Raw genomic sequence first — 23,207 nt, 5'->3', positions numbered from 1 at the left:
CACGGAAAATCAAGCATCCCAATGGATTTTACAAAGTGTTTTATTTACTCGTCTAATGGACTCTTATAAACTCGGTCAGTTTGCAAAATTATGACAACTCGATCAAGTGAATATATAAAAGACAATTGTCATGAAACTATAGGTTTTTGAGGTTTTATTTTTGAAAAATGCTCAACTGGGACACAGTTATGGTCAGACAAAACTTTTAGTTTTCTTGGGTCTCGCGATTTGGGCTCTGAGTGCTGGAGATGTCCGAAAAGTCGGACATTTGATGGTCAGTTTCCGGGCCAGATGATTCTTGAGAGATGGCTTGGCGGATCATCTTCTCTTTTTCGCATTTGCTTCTGGTTTTCCGATCTCTGAAGAAGCAGCTCGTTGGTCCGAATCGTTGTTGTTTTGTTCTCCAGGCGGAATAGTCTTTGCCGGTTCTTCCGTGGAAGGCGAATTGCTCTTCTCGATGAGCCAGACGATCATCTGGTTCCGGGTCATGGGCTTCTTTTCCATCGAGATCCCTTTGATTACCTTCTGGTAAGCGAGGTAATCCTCCAAGTTCGCAGTCTTCAATTAGGTCTAACTAATTCTTTACTCCAAAAATGAGTTGTTTGAAATGTCAAGAGTCTTGAGTCAATACCCATTCCTTAGCTTCCATCGCCACGAGTCCATTATTTCGAATCTGCAGGATTCGTTCAGTTTCAATCTGGGCCGATCTAAATTGTAAGTCGCTATGTTTTGTTCATTTTTAACAAAGCTTTACCTTTTGACAGTCTGAGTCAGGACTCGCACAGCCGAATCAGCTTTGACCAACCTCGTCTGGAGACGTCGAATCGACTACGAAAAGAAAATCAGTAACTGTAACTCATTCTAAAATCCAGTACCTCTACGGTCTCGATGGAATCTTCAAGCCTCTCGATTGAATGCTCCAGCTTCTTTTCATACTTTTCGATCGCATTCTCCGTCAGGAAAAACTCGTCCGTCTCAAGCTTCAAGGCAACTTAAAAGAACTCATCAGATGCCTTCTAGTTTTTTACAAATACCTTTTTCAGCTTTGATGTTCTTTTCCAATGCAGCATTTTTCTCGTCCAGAAAGGCAACTGCTTTTTCGAGTTCTAAAGTGTCCAAAATGTCTATAAAATTAAAAATAATAAAGAATTACCGCGAACATCAGCAACTTTTTTGCAGAACTCGCGTAAGCCGTTATCTGTCAAGATGTCCATCGTGCGAAACTCGTCGAAGGTAATTGCTTCAGGTAGTTCCACATTATCGGCCGCTTGCTCTTCCTCCATCATTGGCTCCTTGGCGCCGAATTCTTTCATCGTCGCCACCAAGCTCATTCGCTTCTTCTTCTTCTCTTTTTGATCTTGCTCTTGGATCTTTGGAGATGAAGCTTGGACTCGTGGAGGCTTGTTGCTCTTTTGGGAGGAGTTTTTCGAACTCTTTGGGACCGTGGTTGGAGGTGGCATTTCAAGCTGGCTGCGGCGTTTTGCTGGCTTCTTCGACAGGTTCAAAATTTATTCAAATTGAAATTTTTATATGAAAATTTGAACAAATCAAATCTTATTAAGAAACTTTATTGAGAACCCTAACTTTTCCATCCCTTTCGCGGTTTCGCCTCCAACGTCGGCTTGAGTTTTGCTCTTACTTCGCGTATCCATAGCAAATGAATTTCAGAGTTGAGGAAAAAAAATGAATTTTCTGAGTTTTTTTCTGATTTCTGATCGAATAAAGTGGTGAGATTCCCTGATTTGCCGCTCCTTTTATAGCCAAAATCGAAGAAAAAGTTTCGAGAAAGTCAAAGTCGGCTCGAAAAACTTGGAAAAAGGAGACGCTCGAGTTTGAACAACTAAGGAAAGAAAAACTCTATTTCGCAATAATTTTTGATGAATTTTTTGATTGAATTCTTGATGAAATAATCTTAGACAGAGACAACACGCAGTTCTTGATCGAAGAGCGCGTAATTTTTTCTCGGAATTCGTCAGCCGGAATCGTCAGAATCAGAGTCGCTAGAGCCACCATTGTCAGGAGGATGTCTAAATCTTACTTTGTCTCGTTCTACTTTCGTCATTTCAAGATGAAGAAGATTTATCGGCCCGAGAGTCTCGGATCATTCAGAAACCGATCGCCATTATTTTTATTAAAGTTCAGACGATTTTCAATAACGATTTCTGAGTGAAATCCTGACCCCCCTTTTTTATTAGCTCATTGAAAAGAGCGTAATAAGTTATCCCAGATTTTCCCGGAAAAGGATGAAATTTCCGAAGAAATAGCGTCATGGCACGTGACTGAAGTCCCAAAAGTACCAAACCTTTCCCGCCCGGGCATTTTCGACTCGTCTGAGATACAAGAGCTTGTAATAGCTCAAAATGATCGTCTTGGCGAGCTCTTGGTGGGCATCATATTTTCATCCCTCTTCAACCCTTTTTCATCCCTTTATCTATTGCTCGAAAAATAGAAATTTAAAAAAAGGGTTGAAAAGGGATGAAAACTTGATGCCCACCAAGAGCTCGCAGAGACGATCATTTTGAGCTATTACAAGCCTTATTAGCTCAGACGAGTCGAAAATGCTCGAGCGGGAAAGTTTGAGTTTTTTTGGGCTTTAGTCACGTGCCATCTCATCATTTTTTCGAAAATTTCATCATTTTCCGGGGGAATCTGGGATAACTTTTTACGCTCTTTTCAATGAGCAAATAAAATAAGGGGGTAAGGATTTCACTCAGAAATCCTTATTGAAAATCGTCTCACTTCCTGTGTGAGTGGCAGCTGTTCGCACAAATCACAGTTGGAACTGAAGGTTTACAAGTTCAAATGGACACAAATCACGACCTGATGACAAGGCAGAGAGTAAATTAACACTTTCGCAAATCCTCCTCAGCAGAATAATTTAATAAGTTAATGTTTTCTGAAGTTTTTCTATTCTAGGAGTTTCGCAGGAATATATAACTGCATCGAGAAAAAGCTCGATTTTCTTCGATAAATGGGTTTAATTGGGTTTCTTTATCCCGCTTGATTACTATTGCCTTAAACTGATACACTCTTCTATGATTGCAAGCAGTATTACTATCATAAACGCCTGGGGAAATTGATGGGCTGAGTAATTAAAATTTACAATCATTACAGGCGTTATTCGTCGCGCGCTTATCAGCACCTTTGCTCGTGATTTACGTCTCCCTCGCGTGGCGAAAGAAGTAACTGCTGAAACTAGTTACAACTGGGAAAAGTGGCGAGTTCTTACCCCTCAGTGCAACTCCAGCAGAGTGGCTGATTACTAGAGTTTTTTAATTCCAATTTCAAATAAAAAAACGATGCCTTTCACTCTTAGCGACCGAGAAGCTTTCATCCAAAAGATGGACCACTCTTTCTCCGAGACATTGAGAATGCGAAAGGTATTTCGGCAAAGAGTCTTTTCGTAATTTTTTTCTTCTTTCAGGAAATGACCGGAATCATTCTCCGATCCGATAACATCGTCCGAAGTCTCAAAGTTGAGAAAAAAGTAAGTCTTAAAATGCTGATAATTGGATAATTAATCACGGAAACTAGGATTACGGCTCCTGCAATGATGTCGTCTACGATCTTCTTGAGCAAGCCCGCAGCAACCGCGCAAAGCTCGAAGGCATTCTTGACAGAAACGATATGAAAATGATGAAGTTTTAAGACTTTATACTATTCGTCCAAAAAATGACCGCCTTTTATCGCCTCTTGCTTCTGTCAACTGTTATTGAATAAAATTATTCTGGTGTCAAATCATGTCATTATCAGGGAATTCGTGTCTGAAGAAATGCCTTGGAACGGCACTCTCGACATTGAGTAATAAAACTTGTGTGCTGTAAATAGGCGAATGAAAACTGTAAACTGCTTGCGGAAGATTTGCGTGATTGATGAAAATCGAAGCATGTCATCAGCGAAAATCTTTCTGAAGAAGAAAGTACCACGTATGCCGCATCACAAAAATAACTTTCAGTAATGTGCGCCCTGTGCGCTGCGGATCAGCACCTTCCGAATCGAGTGAGCAAATGGCTTTGGCACAATGAATTGTTCTTTATGTGCGCAACTCAGCCAAGTTCATGCCGACAGAATGAGAGTCAAGAGGATGAGTCAATTGTTGCATTTATTAGACTGGGAGTAAAGGAAGTCCGCTCTTCGTTGAGTGCTGGGACAATCACGCCAGGGATGGCATTCTGATAACGCACTTTTCAGCTCATCTGGCTTTAGCTTGCATTCTAGCTTTGACAAGGACAGCGATTCGCGCGCTTTTTCTATTGCACATTTTGATCTTTCGTGGGATGTAAGCGCTTCAAGGAGAAAAGGCATCATAATTAATACTGTAATGTTACTATATCTTTGAATAAATTATCAGAAAAATATCAATTACTGCCAGAAAAATTAAATCCCTGACTATGATTGAATATTTTCTTGAAAAGTTCATTCTCCCCAGAATAGCCGTCTAAAAGGTAGTTCAGGGTATGAGATTAAAAACATGTTTTCCATGGAATTCCCATAAAAAGCAAAAAAGCGGGAAATTACCTAGACATTGACCAGAAAGCGTCGCAGCTCGAAGTTCCGACTTGAATAGCGCCTCTGTGTTGGTCAAGTCTTTCCCATCAATCGAGTCAATCCAGTGGATCATTTCATGCGTGAGCGTTTGCTCAACGTTTTTAAAGTCGCCTTGGCGCATCTCAAAGTCAAAATGCTCCTCGCACAGGAAAATCATCCGCTTGGGCTCCTCTCTGAAAAATCCGGAGCCGGCAAAATTTATTTCTGGATGGCGACAAGGAAGAAAACTCGACTAGGTTCTTGAATTGTACAATTTATCGAAACTAATAAATTAAGTTGTTGAAGAACCTGATCATATGTTCGTGTCAGTGTCAACATCGTCAGTTATACTGCCTGGGTTGAGCGTCTCCCCTTCTCCTTCAAATATTCTAGCGCTCGCTCTCCGAGTTGTTTCTTTACTGTTTAGGAGAAGCCATAAAGATGAGCTATAAGAAACTATCTTGAAGAAAACCGACTGCGTGCCGTTTTGTGAGAATTGCCTCTGAGCAAGAATTTGTCCGATGATGTTCAAAATTCAGAAGAGATGGGAATAAAATCGAAAAATCTTTCCTTCAGCCAAGTAAGCTGTCTTTCAGCCGATGGGGAGGAGGAATGCAAGTCCTCTTCTGCGTTCATTTTTAAAGTTCGCGAAGCTGGACTTCTTCCAGGTCGAGCTTCTTGCCGCTTGCGCGAGTTTCCTCTGGCGGTGAAAAGCGCGCGCTGATTGGCCAGTCCCATCTCTCAGCGAGCAAGAGATCTTCCTCTTCTAGAGACGATAAGGTCCATTAGAAGAAACTTCACAAACTAAATTTATTGGTAAAGAAGATGTCGCAAAGCGTGCTTGAAATCGTGGAAGGAAATAGAGCGGAGCTCACTAACAAAGAACCGGCGACAAGGATAAAGGCACTAAACAAAATTAACGCGTAAGTTTTCAATTGCAACTCCCACTCGGTAGAAACTGAATTGAGCTGCATCAAGGAAAACGCGCTGAATGTACGAGAAGTCGCTGTGCTTACAGAATTCTACAGAGAACGTCTAAAAGACACTTGGGAAGTGCATGGGGCGGCGATGGAAGGAATGCTCTATCTCGTTCAGTGGGGTTAAAAACGCCTTTTTCGGTTTCATTTTTAAAAGTTGATAAGTTTGACAAGTTTGCCAACCCGAAGATAGCAGGCTAAATATCCCGGATCCGCGGTTATGCGTCTCCTTCCGACTCTACAGCAAGAATTACACGTGCCAACCCTGTCCGCTGAGAATCGACTCCACTGTGGTAGATTTTTACGCGAACTGCACACTCGCCAGAGACAATGGCTGGAGCAAGTCGGCCCCGAGTTCGTCACTCTTTGTATTTCTAGCTTCGACGGCGAAACCGATCCGAAAGTACTTTTGACTGGATTTAAATTGTTCGGCGAAGTGATGAGCTCGTGCCTAGCTGGAGAAAACGAAAATCTTTGGGACGAATTGCTCGATGTGATCATGTGCTACTTTCCCGTCGACTTTGAACCAGATTCTACGAGTGAGGATCCAATAACGAGGGCAGACCTTGTCGACGCGTTGACGAAAGCGATGGTGAGTGGACTCACTTGCGGCGTTCCTCTTGCTAAGAAACGGCATTCGGCTGCGCTGATGGAGCTCATCTGCGAAAAGTTAGGATCAGACTCTGCTGCGGCGATAGACGATTCTATCGCTCTCCTGGCCGTCGCTCTGCCTGCGCTACACAAAGCTGTTTTAGAAAACAAACTGAAAGAGTTTCTCCAAATTATGGTGATCAATCTTGGACAACGCGAGCAAGATAAGACGGCGCAAGAACAAATCATCAAGTGCATAGAGTCGTTTGCCAGTGCATTGGCAGGTACACAACTCGCCTCGCAGGGCTTGACGCTTCTCTTTGAGATGGTCGGCGAGTATCTCAAACCGCCCTTCAAGGCAACTCTTTGGCCAGCAGTGAAAGCACTCAAGGCCTGGTCTGCCTCTGGAGTTGACGTGATGGCAGTTGCATTGCCTAATCTGATTCCTGGATTGTCTAGTCCAGCTAGTTCTGGCGAAGCCCTTGACTCAATTGTCGAGCTGGCAAACTCAAACAAATCGGGCAGCAAGAACTCCGCCCTGGAAGAAGTTCTTTTGAAATCGATCAAGAACAAAGAAGTTTCACTCCAGACGAAGCTGCTCTCTGTTTCTGCTGTCGCCGCATGTGCTAAAAGCAACTTGATAAGCCAAGCCGGTTTGGAGTCAATCACTCTTGAAGTATTCGAGCTAGCGACGAAGGCGGACAGCATGGAACTCTGCAAAGAAGCTTCACATTGTATGTCGTTCCTGGCTGAGAAATCTCCGAATTTCATTCGCGATAATATTCTCCCAAGGCTAACGGGAAACGCGTTGAAACAAGAGACATTTGTTCTGCTCCTCTGCCAGTTTATAAGCAACGACGGCTTCTTGCCCTTCGAGATTTGTCACAAGCTTATTGCGATGATCACGAAACACCAATTCGACTCGACTTGGGATGCTGCGATCCTAGCCGCTTTGTCTGGATTGGAAGGGACCGTTCCGAAACTCAACTCCAGTAAGTGATTTCTTCCCGTCTTATGCGGAAATATGTAGCGAAGAAATATAGCTCGGCAGAACACATATGATAGGACACTGACTGCATATGTATAACAGAATCATCAAATATATCACTGTATATTGATGATTTAGGAGCCGTAGTTGAGTACAAGGGATCATTTGGTGAGCACACAGTTTGAAATAACAATGGTGGTTACAATGTTCGTATGGAATTGTTGACTAACATTTTACACTAATTTCAATAAGGAATGCCACTCGAATGATTTTAGCTTTCGAAGTTATATTGTTTTCAGTTTTTAACGTATGACGAAAATCTAATGGGATTTAAGCGCAAGTGAACATTGCTGTAGCAAAATGCTGGTTTGTCGAGGTGACTGATGGACTCATCCAAGCCGTCATGTACTGCGGCCAAGATAAGAACAAGAAGACTGTTTTGATATCAGAGGTGATTTTCTTCTATTGCGCTCACTTTCAACTTTTGAAATAGAAAGCGATGGAGCACATCTGTGCATTGACGCTTTATTTGGCGAGGCAGCTAGACCAAGGGTCATTAGAAGACATCCGAGCTGATATTTGGACCAAGTTTACGACAAATACGATGAGCAAGGGCAACGGAATGAGCAAAATCTACTTCAAACCGGTGAGATCAGCGTCATTCAACTTGATACGAAAGTTCCTCTTAGTTTGAGCCTTCGTACGCTTACTCAAAGAACCAAAGTCTGATTGTTCCTTTTCTTACTTCGTTTCTATGTTCCGCGACGCCGACAACGCATCCTGGAAATTTCAATGATTACACGGCATTCTGTTTGACCGTACTTCGAAATGGAAACTCCTCTCCTGTCCATATAAAAGGTATATTCTCTTCAGCTCTTTTAAGATTAATTCATCGAAAATAGCTGCTGCAAAGATTCTCGCCGCGGTTATCAACAAACATGAAGATGTGGATGAAAAGATATGGTCAGGAATGAACGATTTCATGGCGATACGTGGACTCACTGAAGAAAGTCTTATTCTAGCGACCTGGGTCACAAAGGTCTGCTAAATTACGACCCTTCAAGTCAAACATTCTTTTTCAGGGAATTCTTTTGAAAGGGGGCAAGACGCTAGAAGAATGGCTTGACAGGTTGTTGCGTTTTACGACTGCATCGAAGGAACTCAGTCGAGTGGCAGCTGATTGCTGGTGGCTCTTGTTGGGAGATACGCCGGATCTTTCCGCCGAAGCTGCTTTCAACATTAAACTTCTTCATCCGCAGCGTCTGTTTTCGCTCACATTGCCAAAGTTGAAAGTAGTCATTGAAGACAAGACTAAATCGAGTAGAGAAATGAGTAAGGACCTTTCGTTACTGACAGTTCTTATCCATCGTTCAGGCACGATCAAAGAAAACATGCTCCTAATCCTTGGACATCTTCTCTCGCTGATTCCGTCAGAAGTCCAGTCTCGCGAGCTGCCCCCCTTGCTCCCATTGCTACTTGAATCACTTGCAAGTAGCGATTCTTCCCTCGTGGACAGTTCGCTCTCAACTCTGATGCAGTTGTTCAACGAAGGGTCGCCCGAAGTGGAGCAACTCTTGGGCAAGCACGTGGAGAAACTGGTCGCCGAGTTCTTGCGCCTCATTTACAGTAAAATCAATCTCAGGTCTGCGCGAAAGTGTGCCAACACATTGTTCTTGAGGAAACGACTCGAACCCTAAGATCTACTACTGAGAGAGCCATGCCATATAGGAGGTCCTATATAATGGTAGTTTTGCCAACTAACAAATGGTCAAAAAGCACAGTCAACTCGCTCTTATGCGGCGGAGAAATAATAGACACCGCTTTCCCAGATTATTCAACGGCCGCATATACTTTCAGAAATTAACTGGAATTTCTATTCGAATAGTTCTTTTGCTCCGTGTGATGTGTTGAGAATGAATGCGTTTTTGAGAGAGTGAACATCTAACGTAATTCAACTGATCTCAACTTTTAGGAAAACCAAGTTGTGACTCAAAAGTTTCATCCTTTCTTCTGATTCCAACAATTCCCTAACACATATTGTCAAACCACCACTAACCAGCCCAATTAAAAACAAACCAAAATTAAACGAAATAATAATTTTTACCAGTCGTCTTCCTTTCTTTCTCGTTCATGCTGAAGATGGGTCAAGAGTGTGCCCTGACATACTGATTTAGAACGCGCTGTAAAGCTCTGAAGTGTTTGCGGCGAGTGACGAGGATACCGATGATCACGCCCGTGCTCGTTCGAAACCGAACAGACGTCCTTGCCAAGTTGAGGGGGCTCCTCGACGATCACAAACGCGTGATTAGGCAGCACGGAGCGCTCACGGTGAATATCTGGTCAATGGTCGGACAGGAGAGCTGATTGCAACGAGCCTGATGCTAGTTTAGTTAAATAACATTGATTGTCTACTGTTCTTTCTGATTGAAGCAAAAAAGATTCTTCAACTAATCCAAAAACTGACATGCAACTCGTGAACGGATAATGATTGCTATCTTGGTAGCGTAACTAATGAACGGTCGACTTATGCGAAAACATTAAGAAATGGCTGAATTCGAGTCGACGAGTTACAGCTTCGGTGACTTGTCCGGTGAGATGGACCAACCCATCATGACAGGTACGCATCCTTAGCAAACTTGGAATGGAACTTATTCAGTCTGTGACGACGACGATTTCGACGAGCCAGTGCGAGAAACGATCATGCGAGATCTGCGCGATGTTGCCCACAAATTCAAACATGTCGTCTTCCCACTGAAAGAGGTACGCCTGAATGTCTTTACCAGAAGGAGTCGAATAATTTACTGAACTTACTCAGAAATACATTTGGCAAGTTTCTGTGAGCGAATTTCATGAAAGCAAAGAGGTATTTTATAATTGCTAGAAGATCAGTATCAGTACCGCGAAAATTTATCTCCTGGTTGATATTTTCAGTGAAATTCGGGGCGCGTAGGGTGATTAACTAAATTCGTATTAGATTCTACTGATTTTTTCTAACTTGCTTTTTCAATAAATCAACATTCTTCGCTACAGAATACTGTAAAATAACAGTTTTTAAATATTTCACTAGGGATCAAATTTGCTTCTCCGTGACTGGGATCTGTGGGGTCCTCTTTTGCTCTGCATGGTTGTCGGAGCGATTTTGCACGAAGGCCAAGGTGGTCCTCACTTTACACAGTTCTTTGTCCTCTTCTGGATGGGCTCCGCAGTCGTCACAATCAACAACAAATTGCTTGGCGGCACTATTTCGTTCTTTCAATCGGTAACACTGCTAATGAAGAAGAAAACCTAACATTTGCATTTCAGGTGTGCGTTCTTGGCTACTGCATCGCTCCACTAGTAGGCGCGTTATTATTCTGCAGACTTGTTCTTCTATCTACGCAAGGCGCATTTCTGCCACGGGTTCAAAAAATACCCATGCTATCGCAATTTCAGTAAATAATTCGATCCACACTCTGAATCCCTTAAAAGTTCGCCCTTCGTTTTATCGTCACTCTCGTCGCCTTTGGCTGGAGTTCTAGAGCTGCTATGTGTTTTATTGGAGACACTGCCCCATCAGGTGAGTTTTGTTGAAAGAATTTTTCTTGAAAGCAGTCTAGATCGCCGGTTTCTCGCTGTCTATCCAATGGTTCTGTTCTATTTCATCATCTCGTGGCTAGTCATTACCTACTCCGGCTAAAGATCTTCGCCGTCCTAGAATAAAAACAAACTTCCATATTTAAGTCTAAAACCCTTATTTCTTATTTTCTGTATCCTTTCTCTTTTCCGAAACCGTCGACTGTGCAATCCTTTGAATATATCCAACACGGTTCCCATATTTCAACACTCAGAAATCACAGAAGCGTCTCAGCAGAGCGCTTCCGTACTGTCAAGGTTTAATCGGTTTATTGAGCGTTTATTGAAATTAAAATAATATACGAAAGCAGAAACTTTTTATGTATCTTGTGATGTAGATGCATCTTGAGAAGTCGATGCAAGTGAAGTAGCCTCTTCTGAAATAGATTCTTGGGCCATCTTAGTTTTGCGTTTTTGTTCTTTCACTCTACTCTCGAGTTCTTTGAGTGCTGCTAGTAATCGATCTTCTTCGCATTGAGTACCATCGGGAATGATTTCGTCGATTGATGTTGCTCCTATCTCGCGGTACTTTTCGCTCCTGAGCTTAGTGAGAAGTTTAGTCATTCTTGTTAACTTTTTTGCCGTCGGTCTGAATGAAATGATCAAGATCTTCTAACTGATGCCGTAATTACTCCAAAAATGTTTTATTCAATACATGAAGACGGTATCGGAGAACGACTAGACTGTTTTTGTCAACTCCGACACTTTTCGCGAACTCTTCCGAATCCTCTCTCACCAACTCTGACTGCATGTATACCGTACTTCCAGGGCGACTTCTGTAAACTCGCTTCCGGGTACCCCGATCGGGGGCATTAATTTTTCCCATGCTTAAAAGTAGTTAATTGTATTTTCAGATGGGGCTTTACCTGATCTTTCTCTTTTACGACAAAAGCCTCGCATTTTAACTAGTTGAAGAGCATCATGGAAACATTGGTGGTTCTAGAAACATCATTTCTTCCTTGTCTCCAGAATAGTATTCCTAGAGGGTTTTTCTTCTATTTTGTGGTCAAACCGCTAACTAGAAGAACCTAAACTGCTTATTTCATCTGATAGGATGCAATACTACGCAATACTTTATGAATCTCATTTGTACATGACTCGTAACGAAGGATAATAAACCGAATTAAGCAAATCGACATCAGGTGTCTCTGGAGTTATGTTTTCATGGGGATAAAACCGAACAAATCAGGTTAGAAATATGACCTGGTGGAGCAATTTCTTCAAAACACAACTAATTGCTCGACTTCCGGCCTGTCACTCGGCGAAATTATCGCTCCTCAGCTTGCTCCGGGAACACGCGGTAATCAAGTCACTGTAACGGACAGCGTTTGTCCCAATTAGCTGTCCTGCCGCGTGTGAAACATGACATGTTTCATGTTAGATGGCAGGTACCCTTGACCAAACGTGAGGAATTACGGCTTCACAAAAGAGTACCGGTCTCAAATCCCAAATCGAAGCCAGTCATCGCTACCTCAACCGCTCATTTGTCTTATTCACTCCTCCGCTTTCAGTTCCATTCTCACGTGCATGCGCATTTGCTACCTAACGGTCAGCAGAATCTCACACAGTCAGCGTTCAAAAAATTTATGCAAAATAAATTTCGTCATTTGTTAGCATTAGCGGCCGTTAGTTCCCTAACATTGAGGCCTTCAATCCGATCGCGGCGAAGAAGAGTCCGATGAAAATTATATCAAGAGCCTATGTAGTATAGCCTACTTTCCTTATCAAAATCAGTATTGTCTTATTCTCAATTCAGAAGACATTTTTTAAAGTTCTCGAATAAGAGTAAAATATCGAAACTAGAACTCGAAGATAAAATCACTTGATCTGTTAGAAACGATTTTTTTTTATTTTTATTATTGATGCGAATACTGGAGCAGGTAGATGAAAAATTAAAGATATGGGTCCATTCTAGCTGGAGGAGGTATTGTTACCAGAGAATGTGAATAGATTTGTGTCATTGTGAAGCGAGGTTGGAGGCTGGTAGCTTTAGCGCAGCGCTAGGTTGCGTTTTGCTGACTTTTTTCGGCGATGGCGCGCTGGAGCCTCTCGCGTTTCTGGGCTCAAGAATACGGCGCGCAACGTCTTCTGTCTCCTAAAACCTTGTTTTATACACATACTTCCTGTCTACAAAATTTCCCCAACATTTTTTCAGTCCTTGTTTGAGTCGCGGAAAAGACTCAACAGAATTCTATCGTTTGAAGAAAGAGATTTATTATTGCACGCGGAGGAAAGGAAGGACTCGGACGCAGGTAAATGCCAAATATTTTATATCAAATATTTAATCTTAACATTCTCATTTTTTACGCCACCAGCAGCCGTGGGATCGCATTTTCTACTGCTGCCGGAAACGGTCACTGCCTTCAGAAGGAGGGATTATTAGTGTTTTGGAACACCTGTTCACTCTGAGCAGCATGTTGACGGCGTCGTAAAAACGTGTCATAATTTACCGATTACATTTATATATTTTCTTAAATCAGAGTGCTTGAGCTCGCCAAATAGTAGTCTCCAGAAAAAAAGCGCAAACAGAATTTTTGTAATGAACTTTTTCCTTCCAATTTTGAGTAAGAAATATTATTTCAATTATCGAAATATATTAACATAAGCACGTCAGGCGCTCAAATAATAAACCACCAGTCATGCGCTTGTAGAAGGGAGCTTATTTCGCGAATATTTGAGAAAAAATTAATGCGACATTTCGTTAAAGTCAAAGTTTAGTCGAGTTTATCCATTTTATTCTGACTGCGACTTGCTGTCTTCCGTGGCTCATCACCGTTCTCTGGCGAATATTAAGGACGCCCCTTTGAAATTTCCATGAGTGCCCAATGAACCCACGATAACTTGTGAAAAATCTGGCTGATCAAAGCGGGTGCCGCGAGGTCAAAGCAGAAACAAAATTCTCAAGCGCAAATATTAGCTTAGCGATTTTGGACGAGAATTTTTTCTCTCGTCCTTGCCTGCGGCGTTTAGGCACACAACGCTTCTCGCGTATTATTTTTTATTCTTAAATAATTTTACAGGACCGTTTCAATTTTGTTCTGGAAGAAGGTTGGAAACGAGAAGAAGACGAAAACACGAAAGAATTCGCTTGGGAAATTGCCGCAAAGAGAGCAGAGCATGACGGTGCTCGATCACGAGCACCAAGGAGATCTGGTGACCTACTCCAGTGCCATTTCAGACCGATTTATTGTTGGAGATAAAGTTATAGCCAGGTATGGACGATTTTCTTGGCAATTTTAAAGAGAAAGTAGAACGGCACGTGAAGGTCTAAGAATTTCGAGACGAATTCCTGTAAACATGTCGTTAGTTGAAATTTTTGGTTTTTGATAAGCTGTTTGATCGTCGCTGCGCATTAATCTGAGCGATTCTGTATCGCCCTTATCGCCAAGTGAGGACGCGCAGTGAAGATCATCCGGTGGAGCGCTCGCCGCAGATTTGCTTGTCGACGGCTTCGCAAAGGATTTTCTAATATTGACCAAGCATTTGTAATTGCCCGTATTCTGCGCGGGCAGCTGCGCAGCTCGCCAGAACAATGTCACTTATCAAAATCTTGGATACTTCTCAGGCGGGTGCGCTTTTCGTTCACTATTTAATTTTGTTTCTGACATGAGCTGGAATAGTACATTGGCCGCTCTATTTAGCAGTGATACAGGACTCTCATAATACTTAGTCTTGGAATGTAACGCAATAACGTTACGTTTATGAGGCGGCTATTCTTATACTTTCGCTAATCTGCTGCCCAAAATAAAAATAGCCGAGGATTTTGGAAAATTTCCGCTACGATCCATAAGATGAAGGATTTTATGAGTTGTCAATGAGGCGAAAGTGATGATATGACGAGCCAAAAGGTCGCCCCGTGAATATTTACGCGAAATCACCATCCGACAGGCTCTTGATTTATTAATGATAAATTTTCATTCCTTGATAGCAGACCTTTGAGCTCAGCTCTGGATGGCTCGTTTACGATTCCCATGAGTACAGTCCGTGAAATCGAACTCGCTCTTAGCATTCAGATTATGTAAACCGGTTCAAGATTGCTTTGATTTTTTAAAAGGCGTTCTTTTTTGCGTATTTATTTTCTAGTGGGATTTCGCGGAGGCAAATATTTAACCACTTCTCAGCGGAATTCGGTGTAAAAGGCTCCTTGATCCGCTCTACACACTTTTGGGATAAGCATAAAGGTGTTTGGGTGGACAATTCGTTCATCCACGCCAGTTAAAAATGCATATTCCAAACAAGATAACCATGTATCCTTATTTTCTCCTGTCCCTTAACCGTCGGAACGGACTTGTCCCACGTCATTTTCAAATTTTTCAAACCCTCGGAACATGTTCCTGGAGCTTTGAACTAGGGAATAATAAATGGAGATAAGATTAATAGAAGTTTCGCGTCATTGTTTTCAGGTTGTAATCTGGGATTAGTTCTAATTTCGTCACGTTATTCCGTGCGGAACTGGAGCTCGCAATTGATAAAAACTCGTAATGCGGATATCCTCTCGGCGATTAATTCACATCTTACGCCCCCTTCCACGTTGTTAGATAGGAACATAACGACAAGTAACGCATAAGAAACTTTTTCAGAAAGTCCTCGAGACTTTTAGTTTCGCCTCTGCTCCGAAAAAAACGCGTTTCGGGTACTTTTTTTTGGATTCCGAGTAGAACCGCTAATCGTATTAATGACTATCGCCGAGAAGATGATAAATATCAATTTGAAAGTGCTCCTATTTAGACGCCCCAGAATATTTAAGCCCAGTGAAGAAAATATTGAAGTTTACTTTGAATAGGTCTGACTGTGATTACAGCGTCTGTTCTACAAATAAGCTTCGATGAGAACAAAAATGAAGAATTTGCGTTAACAAAAATATTTCAGAGGAAAATTTGGCGTGGTCAAGCGGCTGGAAGACAGATCGACAGGAAAAGTCTTCGCTGGAAAGTTTGTCAAGGTAAGAAACGTGGCCCTTGTGCGCAAGAATCAAATGCCAGTGGCCTCTGCTTGAAGGCTCTTTTCATTGCGAACGCAGTGATTAGCTCGCCCCTGCCTGTGGTTTTCTCGTAATATCGGCCATTTTCTGCGAACGAAAAATAATCAGTCCCCTAATTACTGAATTTTCACCATTTTTCGCTTTTTCAAGAATGGCACCTGTGTCGTGCCCCCCGTCTGAATACTTTTATCAAGAGAAAGCTAAATTTCCATTTGCGGATTAAAAATCGATTCGAAGGATACAGATTTGGCTCATCTCCTCGATATTCAATTTGTGATAAGCTTCTTTGGGAACATTGGTCTTTGTTTTGCGACAGTAGAACTACTGATAAGCAATTGATTTCGATCAGAGCTTGGACAAGACTGTGGCACAAGACTGCGATAAATTCTAGATTACACAAGAAGCACTTTTTATAACAGTCGCTGGTCCGTTGATGGCGCAACAACTTTATTATCTATTTACCATGCAATTCGCTTTGAGAAATTTTTGCCGAGAAGAAACGCGTTTTGTGGAAAATAAGATAAATAAATATATATTGGCGAAGCTCAAAACAGGTGCAAAGGGGATTTTCTGCAAAGGGATGAAGGGCTAGAGGAATATCGCCGAATCCAATTTCCAGGCAGCCACAGGGCCGCAGCACCGGGCTAATAACCGCGTCCGGAATGAACAGAAGTACTTAGCTAAATTTAACATCTCTGCTTTAGACAGAGTTCCTTGCCGAGATTAATTGCACGTGCACTTGCCTTTCATAATCCCCCGTTTCCGTGCTCTCCTGCAGATTCAGTACTTATCTTTGTTGGGTGCATGATCGAGCATTGCTTACGCTATAATCTAGTGCGTGGTAATTGTTTCGCATAGCAAGGGTAAGCCATTGATCTCCTCCCATTCTAGCCCGATACCGAACGTATCTATTGAATGTCAAAACACACGGCGACTTTGCAATTGCGAAATGCCGATCCTGACACCCGCTAATTGATCTCAATATTGTTTTTTGCGTCTTTCTCCTGGAAAGATAAACGAAGCCTCATTTTTTTTGCTTTGGGACGCTCGGCCGACTAAGTTGATCCCCTGCTCAAGAAGCGCCCGTTTCAATTGCCCTGCTGTTTAGCCCAAACGGCCGTCTATTCATTTTTATTTATTGGGAGCTACTTGTGTTCACGGAAGGACATACTGCACGACATTCCGCTGGTCAAGCGACTCTTACAAGCGGGCGTTAAAAAAACTTTGGGGGCATCCCGCCGCGCCACATAATTTTTCCACCAAAAGCGCGTTCAAGTGCCCTTCATTTCGGACAATTGGATCTCACAAATTCGGCGACTTATTTTCGAACAAATACATTTTCCTTCTTTTCTCATCGCATTACTGCATTAATTCCATTTTTATTAATTCGCAGAGGGTTTAATCTAAAATTTGCTCTCATTTACTTTCTAAATTGGGGATGATAACTGGTTTTGTCGGAAACGTGAGGCAGGGCGCGATGACCTTCGAGAGCAAATTCGCTGAAATTCGTCCAAATGTCTCAAATGTCATCTGCTTCGCAGTTCTTACGTAATCCACTGAACACGCCGTCGGCCTAATTAGATTCTAGCTTGGCTTTAATTTGGAAACACGAACGCTATTGACCGCCAATTCGAGGGACTGTCTTATCGACGGGGATGCCCTTAGAGAGACAGAGAGTGTGATGCAATTTGCAGGTTTAAGTAGGAAGCGCTTCTTTATTTTCGGCAGGCAAACGTTGCCAAAGTAAAGTGTACTGCGTGACCAGAAATATTTTTCTTTTAAAAGCAGTGGAATTCGCGCACAAATTACTAAAATTGCGCCACTAAGCACAAGCATAAGTACTGCTTGCCTCTGCTCTTCGGATATTGCGGATACGGTATTGGAGGGAGGATGCAATCAGGGAACAGCCCCAGAAAAGCGTCAGAGGCGTTGAGATTAGATAATGCAATTTTGAAAAGGGACTCGACCTATTTTTTTATCAAGACCTACTCGGAAGCGATGACTTCAACTCTTCGGGTCTGATTTGAAGGACTCAACTGACTGAATTATTCTAGCGCGGCGATGTCGAGCGCGAAGCCAGACTGCACAGCGAAGTGGGAGTACATCCCTACATCATCGGAATGGAAGCCTTCTACAGACACCGCTCAGAAATGGTGATTGTGATGGAACTGTAAGAAAAAGCAACTAGAGTATAAATGAGACTTGCTTTAGCGCGACGAGGGGGGACATTTTTGAATACTGCGTCGGCAAATGCCCGTTCACGGAAGACGAAGCAAAAGAAGCGACTAGACAGGTTACGTCCGCACTAGAAAGGGTTTGCGCGATAAGTTAATTTCATTGAAAACAATTGCCAGTTGCTCACGTGTACGCCCACGTCTACAAATACCATGGGATTATTTTTATACATGTGAAATTGAAATCAGAAGCTTCTTTACGTGCTGTCACTGTTGAGCATTTGAAGAAAGAATTCTCTGCCGGTGCCGGATTGGCGCCCGTGCTGCACAGTTAAACTAAATTATCGCTTCACCACATTAGGTGGCGGCGTAATTTTCGAAGCCAGCCACCTGTACAGTAAGCTCGATTGATGCGTTAGAACTCATTTCTCATTCATTTGCTGGAATCAAGCTTGCGCCAAACACAGTTTATCGTGAGTGATTTAATCAACCAGCATCATCGACTTTGAGAGTCTAAATTTGCAAAAGTTAAATTCCAAAATGCAATTTTCGAGAATTGATTTTAAAAAGACGCGATGCAAACCTCAACGAAGCCTTTATTCACAGTAAGCACATTGTGCACATGGATCTGAAACCGCAGAATATTCTCCTCTCAGACGATGGAAACTGTCGTCTCGCTGATTTTGGACTATCGCGAAAGATTCCACCTGGACAGAAGGTTTGCGAGATTTCCGGCACGCCTGAATACACTGGTAATTCTATTTTTGATTTCGACCGCGATTTTTTAATAATCTGGACTTTATTGAGAGCCCTGCTCTTTTGATAACAGAGGAATCTTCTTCCGAATTAACATAACTGGTTACGCCGTGGTTCTAGTGGGTCAAGGGGTTACGATTTTAGCGCCGCGCTCTTCTCCAAATTCATAAATCGGACTCAAGTGGCAAGAAGCGCCGTGTAATGACCAGTCTTCTGTTCTTCAAGACAGTTGTTCAGAACGGCTCTGTTCGTTTTCATTAGCTCTGGGCGCGTAGCCATATCATTTAAAATCTGCTTTTGCTAGTTTGTTTTGCATACAAGTTTGCGAAAAAGTTCACAGTCGGGAGAATATTTTTCCGCTTGAGAACTCGGGACGCACGTGGCGGCGAACAAGCGCAAAGGGCGATTATGTATGAGTGAAAGGGAACACTTATGGGAATTTCAGCTCCAGAAATATTGGATTATTCACCGGTAACACCTGCTGCCGACATTTGGTCGCTCGGCTGTGTTATTTATGTCATGCTGACGGGACTCTCACCTTTTGCCGGAGAAGACATTCAAGATACTTACTTAAACGTGAGCCAAGGAGCGGATCGAGCAATTCAATGCCGTTATTGCTAAGTTAGAAAGATGTGAAAATCCGCACTTGAGTTGACTTAGACTTCGATGACGAAGAATGGGAAGACAAGAGCCAGGCCTCGATCGACTTGATTTCCTCGCTTTGCCAAGCGAGACCAAAGTATGGAAAGTCAACTTGTGCCAAAATTATAATAAATTCTAGCAATCGACCGGAAGCCAAAGAGGTCTTGGAGCATGTTTGGCTTAGTACGAACGCACCTCTTAGATCTTTGAGACCCGTCGAAGCCAGCGACGAATGTGAGCTGATACTACCTACACAACCAACTAAAGAAAGTCCTCCCAAACAAGCTCCAGAGTCAGTGTAAGTGTTGAACAAAGTCCACTAAAAGGGTAACAGGGTAGAGAACTGCGGCCTCTCGGAAGAATAAGACATGTCAAAAGGAAATGTTTTCTGTCTGGATTTCATTATTTTTTTAAACAGTAACTTTGGACGTCAATTTCTTGGATCGACATGAAACTGTAAATCCAAAAATTGAAACCACCTCCTGAATTGACCTATCCGATTGTTCCTAGAAGCCCGAATTGTACAAAATCTGTCGCTAACATCTCATATCGAAAGATATTACTTTTATATTTTGGCTTGTTTCGGGAAGCATGACTTACCTTTCAACAATTATTTAAGCTGCAACTCAGGTGCTTAATTAATTGAACTTGTTTTTTGGCTATTTTGACCCAACAGAAAACGTAGCAAGGCCCTTGAAGTAATTAAAATATTTTCTAATAAGTTTGGCTCGCTTCGGCGGACTTAGTTTTTGATCCAAGAAAATCCAAATCGCTAATTTCAGATTAGCGTTAGAGCATTTTTAAATGTTCTCACGTTAGAAGGTCTTTTCGAGCTCGTTACTAAGTATATTCGCAGCACTCACTATGCTCTAAGTTAATTAGCCGTTGTCCCGCAGAAACAACTACTCCCCGGGAAAGGGTCCATGTCTTCCTGCAGATGTCAGAAGCATATTTTCCGCTTTCTGAGAAAATTCTATTACCGTTTAACATTGAAAAAACGCTTGTTTTGCCGCAAATCAAAGCGACATCACTCGGCCGGAGCTATTTTAACGTTAAATCGCTGGCATTTTCTACCCAAACAGTTACCATGTAACAGTTCTCTCTTCCGAAAAATCGACTGTATCTTTCTTTCAGTGTTGCTGATGAGATAATTGTAAAGAACCGACGGACAAGGCGCAATCGCCGCAGCCAGCAGGAGTTGGAAAAAGTAAGTTTGAAAGTGATTTTTCTGCACTTCTAGCTTCTGTTTTTATTCAGTAGGAATATCTGAGCGATCGAATATTCAGTTCACAAATGTTAATTTCTCGTAATTCTGGTTAATTACTCTTGATTATTAGCTGGTACGATCAGCGAGATTGTCCGGAGATTCGGACTCGGGCGTTTCCATTTCTGACGACGACTCCTCTTTGATTCCGAAAAGCTCGAACAGCCAAGCTGGCTCGACGGTGTCGGAGCACAGCTGCGAGAGCAGCCACCAGCCCCAGCACCTCGCGCCGAAAAAGAAACTCGACTTTTTCAAGCGCCGCGAGAACCGCCGCAAAATCTATCACCTCAAGGTTTTCCACCATCGCCAAGCCATCCTAACGCCGCAATTTAACGCGCACACTTACCTAAACTAGGCATGCTCTAATCTTGCAAATCACACGCGCACAACCAACAAAATCAAATCAATCATCGACGTTGTAATAAATTTACAATTAAAATCTTCGCCCGCCAGGTATTTATAACAACTAAAAAAGTATTCAGAACAATATTGACCATCGACGAGAAGCGGCTGCGCATTAAGTGTCATCACACGATAAACTTAAAATATCCAAGGTTAAACTGTACAAATATTCATTCTTTCGGATGGTTGTGCTTTTTCGTGAAGAAAAAAATTGAGCCCGGAACTGCTCGTTGGGCGAGTTCTACCTTATTCTGACGCTTGAAAGTAAACTGACTCTGTTGGGCTAATTTTGGCGAACATGTTATTTTTAAATTATCAAATAAGACGACCCTACCAACCGAAAAAATCATAACACAAGTGTTTCCCTTTCTATGCCGCAGTATTTCTGTAAATAAACATCCAGCTATTATTTAAAACGCGCTGTTTGTGTTTTCATCGCTTCTTTTTGGCAGAAATAAAATGATTTTTCAAGTGCTTGTTTCCGGAACACGCAGTTCTACGAGGCAAAAATAAATGCCAGAAGAGCGCTTGAAAAGGCGTAAATAAATGGAGATTACGGCATGGGATAAAGCCTGTTGGCAAAACAAAGAGATACGGAAAAGTCTTTATGTTGGAATATAAATATAAATGCTCAATAGTCGAAATCGCGACCAGCAAGAAGCTTCTCGAATATATATGCGTTGTCGTGATGCCACATTTCGTTAGATTTCATTTTCTGCGCACACCAGATCCGATCTTCACTTTTTCAGGATCTTAAACATTTTTCTTTTAGTTGTTAAAACTAATAATATTCTGTTGATCCCCGTATCTTTTCAGATGCTCTAATTTCCATCGCTCTGTTGGGTGATTCCATAAATGACAATCGCTGCGAACAGGATCGTACTTCGTAATATTTTTTTCTGCAATCAAGGAAGAAAATGCTGAGGAAGTGCAAAGCATCTCTCGGCGATATAATTTCAAATACACAGATAACAAAAGAATCCCGTTGAAGTCACTGCCCTTCTGTCCACATAAACTTTCAAGCATGGGATCTATAAGATCTTCGAGAAACGCTCGTATCGCAAAAGGAATGCCATTTTTAGCAAACAGCTGTTCATACGCATCAATCAAAGCATTCGTTGATACCCATCTACGACGATTGAGCACGGCATCTGAAATATCAATTAAGCCTTCCAAGTTTTTGCCAAAGTTCAGCATCAGAATCAAATACGAGAGTTCGTGCTCGTTGAGATCGTCAATATCTGAGAGGATATCGGAGTTAAGTTGTTTATCGAAGGAAACAGTGTAGAATGAACGTCCATTGCAATTCGGGAACAAGCTGTTTTCGGGCATGAAAAGCTGATCCCCTGCTTTGAGAAAGAGGTTTTCCTCTTGTCCATCTTTTGTCCGATAGCAAACCGGTAGCGTTTTGAAGATAGCAGTGGTTTTTTCGATGACGATTCCACTGGATGAAATCTTCAATTCAATATTTGGCAGTCCTTTATCATAGAAATATTCTTCTGGAAGCTCCATAAATCGTAGAAACGCATCTGTTGATACTGCGGAGGAGTAAAACATCGATAAATATGCTGGTAATTTTTCCATAATAATATCTCTGTACTGATATAAAATAGAGGAAGATTTGTAATATGTAATTTTGTCGAATAATGCTCTTGGATCTTCTGGGGCGAAAGAAAGTGGATGTGTAGCTGACTTTCGGTCATTTTGCAGCGCCTGAACAAAGCTTTTTGTCCATCTCAGGTCGGAAACGATGTCATCGTCAATGTATTTTTTAAGAAATTCGTCACTAAAAAACGTGGCGAATCCTTCGTTGAGCCAAAGATCACTCCACTGGCCGATGGAAACAGTATTGCCGAACCACTGGTGTGCCATCTCATGGCCAATTGTAGTAAGAGCTCGCACAAAATCCAGCAGAGAAGAATTCCGGTCGAGTAATATTTGATCAGCGCGGAAGATCATCAGGCCAGGCGACTCAACAGCAGCCGCCGAAAATTCATCAAGGACCAAGCAACGAAGAGAATGTGCGGCCCATGCGTGCGTGACTTCGAAAACGCTTTCAAAGAAATCCAATGCTTCCTCAAATATCGAAATGTGAAGGCTATCGATGTTTCTTTTCGACGATAAGACAGATAAACTCTTCGTAGAGGATGATTGGTACGAAAAGTCAGAGCTGTTCAAAATGACAAAACTGAACTTTTATTATGCTAATCTAGCGTCGATAATTTACCTAAGAAGATGGAGCGGCATCCTTGGAGTCGGATAAAAAATCACAAAATCATCTCCTTCTTCCTTC

At 42.2% G+C, this 23,207-nt stretch overlaps 6 protein-coding genes and 1 long non-coding RNA gene across 12 annotated transcripts; 4 read left to right on the top strand and 3 right to left on the bottom strand.

Annotated features, from left to right (window-relative positions):
• Window positions 1–318: 318 nt before the first annotated feature.
• LOC145709007 (uncharacterized) lies at window positions 319–1,487 on the bottom strand. Its single transcript, XM_081786697.1, has 6 exons — window positions 1,154–1,487; window positions 1,035–1,106; window positions 876–991; window positions 755–828; window positions 632–707; window positions 319–558 (listed from the first exon to the last, which is right to left on the bottom strand). Exons 1-6 carry the CDS (start codon window positions 1,458–1,460, stop codon window positions 319–321), a joined length of 885 nt encoding a protein of 294 aa, XP_081642823.1. The 5' UTR covers window positions 1,461–1,487.
• A 1,738-nt stretch (window positions 1,488–3,225) lies between these two features.
• On the top strand, window positions 3,226–3,738 carry LOC145709811 (uncharacterized). The gene is made up of 3 exons (XR_014134941.1): window positions 3,226–3,380; window positions 3,425–3,487; window positions 3,535–3,738. It is a non-coding gene; the product is annotated as an uncharacterized LOC145709811 (long non-coding RNA).
• Window positions 3,739–5,246: 1,508 nt separating this feature from the next.
• LOC145709786 (MMS19 nucleotide excision repair protein homolog) lies at window positions 5,247–9,569 on the top strand. Of its 2 annotated transcripts, none has more exons than XM_081787489.1 (10): window positions 5,247–5,450; window positions 5,496–5,622; window positions 5,698–7,087; window positions 7,419–7,534; window positions 7,577–7,729; window positions 7,773–7,941; window positions 7,986–8,122; window positions 8,166–8,415; window positions 8,458–8,725; window positions 9,258–9,569. In XM_081787489.1, the coding sequence occupies exons 1-10, from the start codon at window positions 5,353–5,355 to the stop codon at window positions 9,445–9,447; spliced, it is 2,898 nt and encodes a 965-aa protein (XP_081643615.1). In that variant the 5' UTR covers window positions 5,247–5,352; the 3' UTR covers window positions 9,448–9,569. The 2 variants fall into 2 exon arrangements, with proteins under 2 accessions (XP_081643615.1, XP_081643616.1); XM_081787490.1 differs by lacking the exon at window positions 9,258–9,569 and adding an exon at window positions 9,056–9,183.
• A 25-nt stretch (window positions 9,570–9,594) lies between these two features.
• Window positions 9,595–10,903, top strand: LOC145709802 (protein YIPF6-like). Of its 2 annotated transcripts, XM_081787509.1 has the most exons (7): window positions 9,595–9,700; window positions 9,740–9,843; window positions 9,899–9,946; window positions 10,151–10,342; window positions 10,387–10,476; window positions 10,552–10,639; window positions 10,680–10,903. In XM_081787509.1, exons 1-7 carry the CDS (start codon window positions 9,628–9,630, stop codon window positions 10,757–10,759), a joined length of 675 nt encoding a protein of 224 aa, XP_081643635.1. In that variant the 5' UTR covers window positions 9,595–9,627; the 3' UTR covers window positions 10,760–10,903. The 2 variants fall into 2 exon arrangements, with proteins under 2 accessions (XP_081643635.1, XP_081643636.1); XM_081787510.1 differs by lacking the exon at window positions 9,899–9,946.
• Window positions 10,904–10,966: 63 nt separating this feature from the next.
• On the bottom strand, window positions 10,967–11,518 carry LOC145709805 (uncharacterized). The gene is made up of 2 exons (XM_081787513.1): window positions 11,328–11,518; window positions 10,967–11,284 (listed from the first exon to the last, which is right to left on the bottom strand). Exons 1-2 carry the CDS (start codon window positions 11,444–11,446, stop codon window positions 11,014–11,016), a joined length of 390 nt encoding a protein of 129 aa, XP_081643639.1. The 5' UTR covers window positions 11,447–11,518; the 3' UTR covers window positions 10,967–11,013.
• Window positions 11,519–12,783: 1,265 nt separating this feature from the next.
• LOC145709791 (serine/threonine-protein kinase 17A-like) lies at window positions 12,784–21,323 on the top strand. 4 transcript variants are annotated; one of them, XM_081787496.1, is made up of 12 exons: window positions 12,784–12,947; window positions 13,716–13,907; window positions 15,565–15,637; window positions 17,731–17,846; window positions 17,888–17,981; window positions 18,440–18,602; window positions 19,052–19,192; window positions 19,258–19,345; window positions 19,388–19,546; window positions 20,383–20,455; window positions 20,586–20,804; window positions 20,995–21,323. In XM_081787496.1, exons 2-12 carry the CDS (start codon window positions 13,813–13,815, stop codon window positions 21,031–21,033), a joined length of 1,260 nt encoding a protein of 419 aa, XP_081643622.1. In that variant the 5' UTR covers window positions 12,784–12,947; window positions 13,716–13,812; the 3' UTR covers window positions 21,034–21,323. The 4 variants fall into 4 exon arrangements, with proteins under 4 accessions (XP_081643622.1, XP_081643620.1, XP_081643624.1 ...); XM_081787494.1 differs by having other exon boundaries at window positions 20,586–21,323; XM_081787498.1 differs by lacking the exon at window positions 20,586–20,804 and having other exon boundaries at window positions 12,786–12,947.
• Window positions 21,324–21,735: 412 nt separating this feature from the next.
• Window positions 21,736–22,786, bottom strand: LOC145709006 (leucyl-cystinyl aminopeptidase-like). Its single transcript, XM_081786696.1, has 2 exons — window positions 21,931–22,786; window positions 21,736–21,779 (listed from the first exon to the last, which is right to left on the bottom strand). Exons 1-2 carry the CDS (start codon window positions 22,784–22,786, stop codon window positions 21,736–21,738), a joined length of 900 nt encoding a protein of 299 aa, XP_081642822.1.
• Window positions 22,787–23,207: the final 421 nt, after the last annotated feature.

Source organism: Oikopleura dioica, chromosome XSR (genome assembly GCF_907165135.1).
Source record: "Oikopleura dioica chromosome XSR, OKI2018_I68_1.0, whole genome shotgun sequence".
NCBI lineage: Eukaryota > Metazoa > Chordata > Appendicularia > Copelata > Oikopleuridae > Oikopleura > Oikopleura dioica.
This window is presented reverse-complemented; position numbering and strand designations above follow the sequence as displayed.